Raw genomic sequence first — 14346 nt, 5'->3', positions numbered from 1 at the left:
CAGCAGCGTTATGAAAGCCAGTGTGGGTCACAGTGGTGACAGGGACATTGCACAACCAGCAGGGCCCGTGACGCAGACACAGCTGGAGCCTGGCCAGGGCTGGGTGGCCAGCAGCATGTGGCAGCTGCCTGCAGCCCAACCAGAGTGCCTCCCCTGAGCACACCCCTGGGGAAAGTCCAGCCCTGGGCTTGGCTGCCAGCCCCATCCTGACAGTCCCTCCCCAGTTACAGATTTAGTGCCTGGAAAGTGATGACTGGCAGGTTTCTCTGCTGAGGCACCAAGGCACTGTGAAACCAGGGTAACAGAGCATGAAAAATGAGAGTCAAAGATGAAAACCAGCATAATTTTACAGTGCCCAGCCAAGGGTCCTTGGCAACCCTATGCCAGACCACATTTCTCCATCACTTTGCTTTTCAACAGGAGCCCAGAGTAGCAATGAAAGAAAAATGATGGCAATAAGAGTGTCATTATCTTAGACTAAGATATCCCAAAGCAGTCATTGGGAAAGAGAATGGACCTTCAGCCCCTTGGAGCATCAGAGAGCAGCACTTGCAGATCACCTCTGGATGGGCACCAGTGACAATGAAAGGTGATATTGAGCAGCCAGACCCCCTCCTCTTGCCCCTATATACATCAGAAGCTACACAGGGGCAGCACCTCCATGATTTGGGCTCTGGAAAGACTCTGCAAAACCCAGACTTTTCAATGACACTCACTCCCATTAGCCTCAGGCTCTGACAGAGGCAGGGTGAACCACTCATGCACCACAAAGTGTTCCAGGTCTTTCCAGCAGGTCAGGAAATGGTAGCCCTGCCAGGCCTGACCTTTCTAAGGATCTCTGGAAATCATGTCACCATCTGACAGCTGCTCAAAAGTCACAGCCATGTCACAACAACATCCTAAATGGAAAATGTGTCCATTTCTGTTTCTCAAAAGGCAGACTAATGGCTGAATGGAAATGTTTGCTAAATGTGCTAAATGGAAATGAATGATCCTGCCCTTGTTGAGATACAGGTGAGCATTGCAGCTCAGGAGGTTGCACTGGCTCCAAGGAGAGATATTCACTGCTTCCCTTCAAAGTCACTAACACACACAGAAGGAAAATAATATAGCTTTCCCCAAAAAAAGGCACATAGCAGGTCCTTGGAGCATAAATAAGCATTCAAAAATTATGAAGAGTCAGAGAGGCACTGAGCAAGTCAAGACAAAGTCTGGCTGCCTCATGTAGAAGTCTTGGAAATTTTGATTCCACCTTTTAGACAGACACCTATTTCTAAATATGAAGTACTCTATTTAATAATCATGCCCCCTGTCATGTATATCCATATCTGAGATGAAGTGACATGCACGTTTCTTTAACAAGATGTCAGAAGTGTCACCATCATTCCCTCTTCCTTAACTGCTGGAACACTTTACCACCTGCTACCCAGACTTGCTGCTGGGTGGCAAGACAGACACTGGGATCAAGTGGCACTTTGTGAAGTGTTTCAGTGACTGAAATGCTTGGCAAATGAGAGCTGAGGGCTTTGGAAAGCTATCTCAGCTATCTGCAGCAGTGCTGCCTGTTGTAAACACCCAAATCTCTGCCCTACTTCACCTCAGCTGAACCTGTTTCAGGGCAGCCTCCCTCAAACCTACCATGATCCCCATGGCTGCCACTAGTCCTGGCTCACAGCTTCTTCCCAGGAGCCCAAAAGCAGCTGAGGCAGGGAGGGGAGAGCAGGAGAGCATTGCCAGCCTGCTGCTCACAGCAGGTTGGTGCTGGGGAGGTGAAGGGCTCCTGGTGATGTGACAGGGGAACACTTTGAGGAAATCATTGCTTTTATTTGATGCTGGGAAAACCTTCAGCCAAAGCCATATTTTTTAGTAAATAACAATAACCTGCTGGTCCTGAGATTTTCCTTGGAAAAGGATTAACAGTCTGGGCAGGATGTTTGAAACATCTCCAGGGTAAGGATCAGGTAAAAAAAAACTAAGAAAAAAGCATTTCTCACAGCCTAGGCACCCTTCCACCTGGAACCATTCTCCATTTGCTCACTGTTCCCAGCTTGTGGAAACATCAGTCAGATGCACATGGGATAGCTGAGATCAATTCCCAAAGAAATTTCTCTCTTTTTACTAAGTCACGTGCACCTAAAATGATTCATATCTTTTGTGCATTTTCAGAAGGATTTTATTTTCCACAGAAGGCTAGTAGGCTTCTGAATCAGCCCAAGGAATGCCAGGCAAACACTGATTCACATTTTGGAATTAATCACCACTCTTCCCAGTCCTTGGAACAGAACAGTGTGTGTGGAAAACAGCTTCATCAGGGACTTCTTTTTTCTTTCAGAAATGCCTTTTTTATTGTCATGCAAGCATGGGTACACATGGCTAAGGAAAGCCAACTCTCAAAAGAGCAGAGAAAAGCACATGCAGTACAGCAGGAAGCAGGAAAACTCCTGCCCTTACTCCTTGGAGATCACTGAAGAGGTGGTTTGGCCTAAATCCAGCTACTTGAGTCACCAGAAAAACAATATTAATAACAAACATATTGCACTGCCATTCATTAGTTACTTAAGGACTGCTGAGCTCACTAGGTGGTGAGCAGCTCCAAGAAATCTGCTGGAACAGAAGGTGAGGAGGATGAGCAGCCAGCTCTGGGGGAAACCCAAGGTTTTTTCCACGGGGCAGGAGAGCAGAACAAAGAGCCATGAGGATAAGATGCACCTAAATGCCAGCAAATGCCTGACAGGATGCTTTGATGACCAAAAAGGAGATGAGTAACAAAGACAAACTGATAAAATTACAGATGAGAATAGCAGAATTAGGACAAACCTCCAGGGATTAAATTGGGATGAAATCAGTCAAAGCCAAGAGGGTTCAAAGCATCAAAATGGCACGAGGGATCAAACCCAGCTCTAGAAATGAGACAGAAAAGTCTGAACAAGAAGCAAATCAAGTAGAGGATGGGAAGAAAGAAAAGCTAACTCCATCATCCCAGAAGACTCTAGATATTCTCCCAAGTTGTCTCTGAATGCCTCCAAACTGTGCCTTCCAAAATCCAGGCAAGAAGAGTGATACCAGGTGATGAAAGAAAGACAAACATCTGCATTCAAAGGGGAAGGAAAGTTCCTTGCACTATGAAAATTGTGGTAAAGAATGACCTGACAATGGCAAACGTGGCTGGAATGGAAAGTAACACAAAGAAGGCAAGCAAATTTGTGGCTTATGTGGGCTGTGTGCAGGAGACAGTGGGGAAGAGCTGGGGCAAGGAGAGGCTTGAGGAGAGAGCAATAAGAAAAGATTTAGAAGACATGATATGAAAGAAGCATGTTTATTTTTTATAGGGGAAAATAAAGATCAGGTCCATGACAATCTGCAAAATTAAAAGACTGTTAGAACAAGGACAGGGATCAACCAATGGTGTCCAAGCCAAGATGCATTTCCTGCAGTGGGGAAGCAATACAACAGGGAAAGCAGGATCAGCTGTTATGCTTAGGAAAGATAAGCACCAGGAAAGTCAGGGATCTTATGACATGCCAGTGGAAAAGATGAGTCCCATCTTCCTGATGGCACCTTGCATTTGCTTCCAGCCCTGGAGGCCAATTTAGTCCCTGGAAAGGTCAGAACTCCCTTTCCCCTGTACTCAGAGGCATGATTACATCTGTACCCAAAACCAAACAAACAAGGTTTTTTTGGGAGCTCAGGGAGGTTGTGAAATCCCCTCTGCTTGCAGCTTAGAATGAGGTCACACATCACCCACACAGGCAGCCTGCAGGGAATTAATTCATCCTGACAGCACAAAGAACAGAGGTAAGATCCTCTCCAAAATTCCCTTCTGCTCAGCAGTGGAGCCCAGCCTGTGATGCTGCTGGACTGAGACAGCTCTGCAGAGGTTGTTCTGGAATGGTCCTTTTTAATGCTTGTACCATATTTTTGAGGATCACCATTCATGCATATTGATCAGTTCTTGGAACTCTCTGGCATTGCAGAGGTGGTTGTTGGCTCCACCTGGTTAATGTGACAGGAGTAGAAGCATCCTCAGCCTCCCCAGTGCCCTTTTCCCGGGTGTCCCCCATCCTGTTGGTGCAGTGGGAACCCACCAAAGAGGACACCCCCAGCACCGAAATAAAACCTTCCTGATGATCCTGGAGGTCTTTTCCCCACTAAATGATTCTACTATTCCCTCGTCTCCAGAGGATGGTTTTAACAATCCTAAATCCATTAGGCAGCAAGCTGAAGAAAAAAAAAACACGTTGTCAGCAGGCACTGGAACACCAAAACACAGGGAACACAGGGATCAGCTGCTGTGCCCTAATGCCCTCTTCCTGGCAAGGGAAAGCCTGAGAAAAACAGGATGCTTCAGCAGACCCAGAACTAATGCCAGGCTGCCAGCTTGTCCTAATTCCTGCAACAGCATCCCTCAAATGGGCATCTGCCTCGCCCATGGCCCCTCGGTAATTTATCAAACACAGAGAGAACAAAATATTTCTGGGGAATACATAAATAAATAAATAAATGTCACATTTAGAATAAAGTATTTCTGGGGAATAAATAAATAAATAACACATTTTCAGAAGGAAGCCTGCTCAGACTAGCTGCGGGCACTGCCCTAATTTCAGCACAGGAATTCCGGGGCTGCCTCTCCGGCTCTGGAGCAAAGAGGACTCGGGCAGAAGGGGTAACAAGAAGCAAGATCTCGCAGCAGAGCTCCCAGCTGCCTGCTCTGGGTGGCTCCAGAGCTCCCGCCCAGCGCAGCGGGCTGCGGGATGCGGCTCTGGGCGAGTCTCCTTCATCCACGCGGTGCTGCGGATGGGATGCCCGTGTGCCAGCGAGGGGACGCCGAGCCTCCCGCAGGCGCTGCCCGCCTGCCGAGCCCCGCTGCCCCCGCTGAGCCGAGCCTAGCCAGGCTGGGCTTGGCCGGCCCGCCGTGCCGTGACGCGAGCGGGAGCAGAGGGCGCCCCGTGCTGACATCACCGGGAATCCTCCTCCGGGACACACCACTGCGCGGGGGAGGCGGCGGCGGCGCGGGGCGCGTTCGTCCCGCCGCACCATGCTCCGGCAGCGGCAGCGGCAGCAGCGGGCGGTGGCGGAAAGCGCCGCCCCGATGTGTCCGCGGGCGGGCGCGGTGTGCGGGCGGCGGTGCCGGGAGGGTTTGTTTGCGCCCTGTGTCTCCCCCTGCAGTGAGGGTGGTAGCGCCCGCGGTGCGCGGGGCGCCGCCGCCTGTATAAGCGCGGCCGCGGGGCGGGCACGGCCGCAGCCGCGCCGCTGGTCCCGCCTGATCCCCGCCGGTGCCGCTCCGTCCCGTCCCGCCGGGAGCATGTACCAGAGCTCCGCGCGCTGCCTCTGCTCGGCCCTGCCCGCCCTCTGCTGCGCGCCCGCCGCCGCCTCGGCCTCCCGCCTGCCGCTGCCGCGGCCCCGCTGCCAGCCGGCGCCGCCCGGCCCCGCCGCCCCGCGGGCAGCAGCGCCCGCCCCGGGCACGCCGCCGCGCACAGGTGGGTACCGAGCGGGCAGGGGGCCGTGCGGGGTCTGGGCTGTGCTGCCCACACCGGCTCCGCCGCCCTTGGCACCCGCAGCGTGGCCGGGCGGCCGCTGGAGCTCCGGGCTCTCTGGCGGTTCCACGCGTGGGCTCGGGATACGCCCGGGTGTGGGTGGCTGCGCTGCCTGGCGAGCCGCGGGGTCCGTGCCCGCAGCCGAGCCGCCGCGCTTTGCGTGGGACGAGCTCGGCGAGCCGCGGCTGTTTCACCCAGGGCGGTGTGTGGGAGCGGCCCGGGCAGCAGCAGGGGCCCGTACACCGTGTGTGCCCCTTCAGTAATTCCAGCCCCTTAACTAATTTTGTTAATGAGCGGGAAGTGGCGCGCTGCCAGGCCTGGCTCGGGCAGGGCCGCACCCAGCGCCCCTGGGGCACACGCAGCCGGAGCCGCCGCTGTTGGCTCTGGCCCCAAGGGCGCGGCAGCCGCCCCTGCCCCGGGCTCTGGCAGCCGCGATGAGCACAGCTCTGCAGCGCTGAATGCTTGGGGCTGGAAGAGACCTTAAATCCCTGTGCTCCCTGCCCTCCCTCCACGGGCAGGGACACCTCCCGCTAGGTCAGGCTGCTTAAAGCCCCTTCCAGGCTGGGCTTGGACACTGCCAGCCATAGAGCAGCCCCAGCTCCTCTGGGCAGTATGTTTGAGGCTGTGTTAATCTGGCACACAGGAGATCCACTTTGCCCCACTGCCTTCAGCTGGGGTTGGGCTGAAGTGAGTTCGTTCCCTGTTGTTGCTGTTACAGGAAGGTTGTAAAAGGCAGGCTGGGGCAGGGTGCTTCCCTTCCTCCTGTTGAAGCCGGGCCAGGATGCCATATGGCAGGATTGAAGCTTCGTGGCACTATAGGGAAGAGGAGCATATGCATCTGGGAGCTGGCAGAGTCAAGCTCGTGATTAATAAAGCACTCATGAAGATAAAGGTTTCCAGAGCTTGTGCCAAGTACTGATTCCCTATATTACTGGAGGCAGGATTTAGGGTTCCCTCTTCTCTGGTGTTGCCTGTAGAGAACAGGCAGCTTCTGCCTTGCTCTGACGAGCTCCCCTTGCTGTCCCAGAGGTTGTACATGTAGTATGATACTGTAGGATAGGTTTTGTCACATGTCAGGGTGTTCCTAGAACAGGTTCCAGAGGGCATCTCCAGCTGCTGCCAGCCTCTGGGGCCCTGGAGGCTGATGCAGCTCCAGACTGCAGGTGTGTGGAGCCATTCACCTGGCAGGGAAAGCCTTGTAAAACAGGGTAGGGCTTCTGGCTGAAAGTGGTGCTGGGAGGCATGAGCTGAAAGGAAGGGAAATGAGAATGATGTTCATCTTACCCAAAAGGTCAGGGTCCAACACCTTTCAGCTGCCTTCATCAGTGAAGCAAAATCCTTAAATAAAGTGTCTGGTGGCTCATTGCTGAGATCCTAGAAGCTCATCTCTTCTGTGCTGGATGATGCAAGAAACCTTCCAACTTTACACCCTGTTCTTGCATTTAATTCACAGTTTGAGCTCTACCCTTGCCCTTACTATGCTGAGGTACCACCTTTGCTGAGAGGAAGGAACTTTTTGATTTTAAGCAACTTGAATAGTACCTGCTGAGTTGATGTTCCCTGTTACATCACACCAAGAGAATTGTTTGCAATCCACTGCTACAGTGCAAGTTCAGGAGTCTGCTTGTGCCTCTGCCCTCACCAGCACCACAGTGTCACAGCACTGGCAGCACACATTATCCCAGCAAGTTACAGGTCACTTAGCTTGCACTGTAAGATTTCAGAGTGGTGACCTTGTACCTGTATTGTATAGCTGGACTGCTGTGGACATGCTTTTCAGCATTGCAGAAATAAAATGGATTTTGTGTTTGGAGTTTTCATGTTCAGGTTGTTAGCCTGGCCCCTGTTCTCAGAACTCCTCAGTCTGTGTTGTCATGATTTCAGCACTCTGGTACAGAGAATTTGTGCAGATAAGTAGTCATCTTAAGCTGGAATCTTCCCAAGGAGCCCTTTCCTTCAGCCAGGAACTTTCAGGTTGCCTATACCAGGACTGAAAGTGCTTAATTTACAGACCCTCTTTCACACAATCTTCTCTGAGTCCTCAGAAGATGATTGAAGCTTTTTCCTTCCTGAGACATGAGTGACTTTGAAAGCTGTCAGATCAGTTCTGGGCTATAGTACAGGCTAGGCTATACTTTACACTCCATAAAGAGCTGGATACAACATGATCCCAGGGATGATGAGATTTAACAATGCTCTGGCTTTGTTTGCAGCTTGGCAGGTGGAGGCTGAACTTAGCCTTGATCCTTCTGTAACAGCTGTAAGCTGCTCAGGGCTTTGCCAACAGACCTTTGACTCCAGCTGTACTACACCTACCTTGTCCCTTTCAACATCATCCCTCTGACTCAGGTCAAGCCACAGGCAGCCTAAGAGCTTGCTAATGGTTCCTTGGGGGGTAATTATATCTAAGTATTCCTCTGGAGATCCCCACATGAGCCGTGTTCATCCCTGCCATGATAAGGGCTGTATTCAGCTGCTGGCAGCAGCCCTGATGCAGCAGAAAACACGGGCTTATCTCCAGTTGCAGCACTTAGCTATGGGCTGTACCTGCCCTAAAAATAGGTGAGTGGCTCCCTGTGGGCTATCTATTAAAAGCTCTGTTGATGTCTTTGGGTTTCTACATGGCAGCCCTGGCTGTGATAAACTGCAGCCTTCTCTATCCAGCACAGAGCATGCTTTCATTCCTGCTCCCTCTCCCCTCACAGCTGTCTCAGGGTCCTGTTTAGGCATTTTGTGTTTTGCCTCATTGTTAAATGCCACTACTTCCACTTATGCAGTACTTGGCTTCTTGAGAAGAATTGTAAACTGAGAAAGGCTGCAGAGGCTGAAACACCACACGTGGCTTCCCTGGAAAGACATTCATGTGTGTGAGCTCAAGATCACATCTCAGTTTGAGGAACTCCTGTTACTTTAACTAAAAGGACAGAGACGAGGAGAAACATCCTATATCTAATCTAAATTCCCATTTCACAGCTTTCTTGGAACTGTTCTGTGGGCTTACACATCCAAAACATACATTAAAGCAAGCAGTTTTTAGTGCCTTCTCAAAGAATCCATTTTCCTAAATACAAGGACTTGAGGCTTATATTGCAAAGTCTTTCTTTTCCTCCTGGGTGTGTTTATTGAACTGAGTGTCCATCTTACTGCCTGCCCCTCTAGCCTGTCATTGTACATCTGTCACCAGCTCTTACAATTAGTAGTGCTGTAGTTCAGTGTGAACATGCAAGTGTGTTGGGGAGCACCCCAAATCTGCTGCAAGATGTGAGCACAAGGTCACAATTTCATCACCTTCCTTTTTTACGTAACTCAAATGTATAAATAAACCTGCTTAAAAACCACTGTGGGCCAACAGCATTGCAACACTGAAGTTCTTTTGCTTAAGATTTCCTTTGCAAAAGGCACTCAGAGTAAATGAGACAACAACAAAACTCAGTCAGTGTTGCTTCTTATGCAAGTTGCTGTGGTGCAAGCACTCCTTCCTGCCTGTTTGAAGGAGCAAAGGGAGAAAGGATGAGGGGAATGAACAGGGGGATGTGGAGCTGGGGGACCCCACCTTCTCCACTCCACATGCTGAGGGCTAAGCCAGCAGAAGCATCTGGCTGCTTCATGCTCATGACAGCATTACTGCTTTGGGGATAAATGAAACTGAGATCAGAGATTCCTGTTAAACACTAGCCTGAGGGAGTGAGTCACCCTGCAGGCTGTAGTCAGGCTGATGGACACAGGGTGCCAGGCCATACAGAGTGCCATCTCCATCAGAAGCAAGTGCTGCCCATGAAATAAGGGGCAGGCAGCATTTGTCTACCTGCTGGGCAGGGAGAAAATACGCTCTGTTGTGTTTTCTTCAATATATGCAGTTAATATTAGCCCTGCTATTTTGGTTGAAAAACTTCTTTATTGCCTTAGAAGACAGCAGCATGATGTTTTAAAGCAGGCTGTTTGCAGTCTGCAGCCCCTGGTGATAGGCAGAACATGAGACTGGACAGGACTAACCCTATCTCTGCATCCTTCTTATTTTGTCTCAGACTCAGGAACAGGCTGCTGCACAAGCCACCAGTGGCTGGCACTGCAGCAAGGTACCCAAGTGATGAGAAGAGCTGTGGTGGGCCATCTGTGTATTGTTTTCCTTTCCCTTGCAGTGTGTTCCATGGGAAACAGCACCAGCCGGCTCTACAGCGTGCTCGCCAAGACGCTGAGCAGTGGTGCCGTGTCCCAGCACCAGGACTGCCTGGAGCAGCTGGACCCAGCTCAGCTGGATCCTATAGATCCCAAGGATTTGCTGGAGGAATGCCAGGTCGTTCTGCAGAAGAGGCCACCCCGCTTTCAGAGGAACTTTGTGAGCCTGAAGAAGAACACTGCCAGTAGCCACCGCCCCATCCGGGTCATGCAGTGGAACATCCTCGCCCAAGGTAGGAGATGCTTGTGAGCTCCAGGCATGGCCTTGAGACCAAGTGCAGCAGTGAAAACCCTGGCAGGGCAAAGGGAAAGGAGTGAAATACATGAGATACAACTGACTGAGGGTCAGGGGGAATGTTGTGAAATGGTAGCTTTCCTTTTGTCCCATAGGAAAGGAAAAAAGGTCTCTCCTTGCAACTCTGATTCCAAAGGTAGCTCTGAATTCCTGTCTTAACTGAGCACAGTGTTTTCTAAAAGCTGTGACCCATCAGTTTTAGGCGATTGTTAACCCCAGAGAAGACTCATTCTTTTCCAAAGTTTTAGTCATAAAGTTTCTCTTCAGTTTCTGATTCTGATACTGGTGAACTACCCAGAAATGCAGATCTGCTATAGGAATTCTTAATGCTTAATAATTTTACTACTAGTTTTGAATCAAGGCTGTAAGTTGACAGGAAGTAAGGGCAGCAGCCTCATCTTAAAATCTTTTGGTGTGGGAAATTTCCTTCATAGGGATTGCCTTAAGTTTCTGCTGTTAAGTCACTTTTAACCCACTTCATTTTATTTTGGTGCAAGCTGCAGCTTAAGGGGAAGTACCTGCTCTTGTGTAGTGGACAGAGGGGGAGAAAGTCTTAATACGTGTTTTATCTGTAAAAAGAACTTAATTTTTTTTTTAAGAAGGGGTCCTCACACCTATTGGGAAATCTGGTACCCTTAAAGCCACCATGGAAAACCCATGACCTGCATGAAAACTGCTAAAAGCTGAGGGATGACAGGACGTTTCAGCTATTAACTTTCTGGTTTCTTGTGCCCCCTCCCTGCTAATTCCAGCTCTCGGGGAAGGCAAAGACAACTTTGTTCAGTGCCCCATGGAAGCTCTGAAGTGGGAGGAGAGGAAGTGCCTGATCCTGGAGGAAATCCTGGCGTACAAGCCCGACATCTTGTGCCTTCAGGAGGTCGACCACTACTTCGACACCTTCGAGCCGCTGCTCAGCCGCCTGGGCTACCAGTGCACGTTCTTCCCGAAGCCGTGGTCGCCGTGCCTGGACGTGGAGCACAACAACGGGCCGGACGGCTGCGCCCTGTTCTTCCTGAGGGAGCGCTTCCAGCTGCTCAGCAGCGCCAACATCCGCCTGACGGCCATGAAGCTCAAGACCAACCAGGTGGCCATCGCCCAGACGCTGCGCTGCCGCGAGACCGGCCGCCCCCTCTGCATCGCCGTCACCCACCTGAAGGCGCGCACGGGCTGGGAGCGCTTCCGCTCCGCCCAGGGCTGCGACCTGCTGCAGAACCTCAAGGACATCACCCAGGGGGCCCAGATCCCGCTGATCGTCTGCGGGGATTTCAACGCGGAGCCCACCGAGGAGGTGTACAGGGAGTTCTCCAACTCCAGCCTCAACCTCAACAGCGCCTACAAGCTGCTGAGCCCCGACGGGCAGTCGGAGCCGCCCTACACCACCTGGAAGATCCGGCCCTCGGGGGAGTGCCGCCACACTCTGGATTACATCTGGTACTCCCAGCACGCCCTGAACGTCACCTCGGCCCTGGGCTTGCTGACTGAAGAGCAGATTGGGCCCAACAGGCTGCCCTCCTTCAATTACCCTTCCGATCACCTGTCCCTCGTCTGTGACTTTAGTTTCAATCAGGACCCTGACAGGCTGCTGTGATGCCTTGGAATGCCGCCTGGTATTGCAGCATCTGAACTCGCCAGTCTTTTATTTTAGAGAAAACCTTTGAAGCTAGATGGTGTTGGAAGATGAGGAAATACTGTTGACTAACCATTATTTCAGGCACTTGTTTTGGAGTTACACTTGCTGTTCAGCCCTCATTAATGTGCAGCCTTCGAGGGAAGAAGAAGGAAGCCAGTGTTCTCATCATGCTCTTCTTTCCATGTAAGGGTTTGAGGGGAAATGAGCTTTATCCTTTCACTAAGCCCCCTGTTTTAAGGATTTAATCCTCTAATGAATGTGGAGGCCTTGGTATTTAAATCAAAACACTTGTGTTTGTAAAACAACTTGCCCTGACAGCATGCTAATTTTATTTATTTCACGTTAAGCTTCTGCAAGTACCAAAGGGAATGAGGTTCGACTACCCAGTGAGATTGTCTTAAATCTTTTTGTGTTGCAATATGAAGGAAGTTTATGCAGTTTAGACAAAAAGCTGAGCTCATAGTAGTGTGGCCATGTCATTTTTCCATGACCTGAGATGACAAACTCATCAGAAGTGTGAGAAAGGCCCCCTGCAGTAAGAGCAGGTGAGGAAACAGAGGCTGACCATGACCTAGAGTAAAGCCCTCACTTTTCCAGAACAATGTGCATGTGTCTGTCACACACATACAGCCTGTAGGCTGTACAGTCACTGTACCTTCATCTCTTGTGTGCTTCCTTCTGGAGGACACAGCTAACCAGGGACTATTTCTTCCTCTGCTTTGAGTATTACTTTTCTAAATGGTTTAAATTTGTAGTCTTGTCAATCTTGCTGTTTCAGTAAAGGGCCAGTCTTAATGTTGAAAGATTTTCTTTTATTTATCTTCAGAATTTAAAGCTATACTGGAACCTGTTATAAGATAAAATTTATTTATTGAGAGAAGTTGGTGATCCTGCATCTGATTGGAAATCATGTAGTGACAGTGTTCAGGAGCCTCTTCCTGTGACCCAGGAAAACTCTGGTAAAGCAGCTGGACTACAACAGAGGTGTGTTGGTATGTTAACTCCTGTGATTGCTCATGGGTGACATAGGAATTGCATATATGGATTGTAAACATGCCATCATGCCAGAAAATGACATAGGAAGGGAGGGAAGAGGGACAACAGTTGGAGTTGGGCTGACATTTAGATAGTTGAGGAAGAGATGGCAGGGCAAATAAAGCAGTATTTCCATGTGAAGTAGGGTGCATAGCAACTCTTAAATGTTCCAGGTGTTTATTAGTAAAACTCTTTGGAAAAAAACTAATATCTCTGCTGCTGTCTTTCTCACTTCACTGTCCCAAGTTCCTGCTGCCAAGGAGGTGACCTGTCTCAATTAGTTTGAGTTGATGCTTCCCCTTCCAGACCTCTTTCCCCCACCCCTAACCCTAATCTCAAAGTGGCATGGCTGCTTTGCCTTCACAGCACACACTCTTTCTCCAGCTTGGAATGTCCAAATTTCACAAGTGTGAAGGGACTGGAGTTATGCTTAGTTGTTAAGCTGCTCACTCTTCTAGTCAGAGAGGAAACCTACACTGTATTACTGTAAATATTCCCCTTTCCAACGTTTGTGTGAGCTACAAACCCAGCTAGTCCTCCAAAGCAAGGTGCAAGAATTCCTCCCTGAGGGTTGCTAAGTGTGCCTGGGAAGGCTGGCCCCTTCCAAGGTGCAGCTGTATCTGCCACTTTCTTCTAAAACCTCATTTGAAGAAAAGAAATGCCACAGGTGTGACCTTTACACAGCCCGTAAATTTCTATACTTGCATTGCTGAGAAGGGAAATGCAGTCTGGTGAGTGGAAGTCCCAAATTCCCACACAAACACACTCCTCATCAGTCAAACAAATGAAGTGCTGTTGTGCAGCTGTAACACACTCTGCACATGTTCTGACTTTTGCAGGATGAGGGCAATGGTCTGCTTCCAAGCAGAGGCTGCTTTAACCAGCCTGGGATTTATGTGGATTTGACTTTCCCCAGCCAGAAAGGATTGTACAACCAAGGAGCCAATGGCCTTGGTGAATACTCTTACCAGGCACATGTAACATGCCAGCACCTCCTTTGGCTGGAATTTCAGAAACAGCAAACTGCCTCTGGAAGCCAGAAGGGTGGCACTTTTGGGGGAGATTTGGGGTAAGAGATGCAATACTCCCAATGCCCCACAAAAAGACAGACCTTTGAGCCTTGCTGCCATGTTTCATTTCAACTAGACACAGCTTCCTTTTTCAGTTGTGAAAGGGGGTGAGATGCAGTGCTTCTTCTTTAGGATTATTTTCTCTTAGGACCTTCCCTCAAATGGTCTTGCAAGAAGGAGAAATAATTAAAATGCCCATTAATGAATGTCTATAGTCAGCTATAGCTAATCACATCTAAAATCAACACCACAATGTAGACCTATAAAACAGTATCTTTAGTAGATCAAATCCTTGCTCATCTAACACAAAAACTCACATCAGAAGCTGGAGCTTCCATCAGTGTGGCATATTTCCCACTGCCAGAGCACAGAGCCACAGGCTGGATCATGAGAGGCTTTTAGCAGGAACTGAACTATCACAGCTGCAGAATTCCCACTGTCACTCTCACAGTGGAGTATATGGTATCTGCATGGTTCTCAAGACATTTTAATTCATACTCTTGCTTACATTAATTCTACACAAGAAACCAAACTGCTGAGAAAGAGTGTGATTTATACAATCCTGCCATCACTGCAGAACCTCTTCTGAAGTGGAAAGGGCTGGAA

The 14346-nt window shown here is 49.9% G+C and overlaps 1 protein-coding gene across 1 annotated transcript; it reads left to right on the top strand.

Annotated features, from left to right (window-relative positions):
• Positions 1-5006: 5006 nt before the first annotated feature.
• On the top strand, positions 5007-12878 carry NOCT (nocturnin). The gene is made up of 3 exons (XM_079305795.1): positions 5007-5477; positions 9674-9943; positions 10758-12878. The coding sequence occupies exons 1-3, from the start codon at positions 5036-5038 to the stop codon at positions 11591-11593; spliced, it is 1548 nt and encodes a 515-aa protein (XP_079161921.1). The 5' UTR covers positions 5007-5035; the 3' UTR covers positions 11594-12878.
• Positions 12879-14346: the final 1468 nt, after the last annotated feature.

Source organism: Erithacus rubecula (genome assembly GCF_903797595.1).
Source record: "Erithacus rubecula genome assembly, chromosome: 5".
Classification (NCBI taxonomy): domain Eukaryota; kingdom Metazoa; phylum Chordata; class Aves; order Passeriformes; family Muscicapidae; genus Erithacus; species Erithacus rubecula.
This window is presented reverse-complemented; position numbering and strand designations above follow the sequence as displayed.

What these genes read in the sequence shown, in the direction of transcription:
- NOCT (XM_079305795.1), top strand. Translation starts at nt 5,036, where the DNA reads ATGCTCCGGCAGCGGCAGCGGCAGCAGCGGGCGGTGGCGGAAAGCGCC. An exon ending in GGGCACGCCGCCGCGCACAG is followed by an intron (nt 5,478 to 9,673) that starts GTGGGTACCGAG and finishes TTTCCCTTGCAG; the next exon opens with TGTGTTCCATGGGAAACAGC. An exon ending in GTGGAACATCCTCGCCCAAG is followed by an intron (nt 9,944 to 10,757) that starts GTAGGAGATGCT and finishes TGCTAATTCCAG; the next exon opens with CTCTCGGGGAAGGCAAAGAC.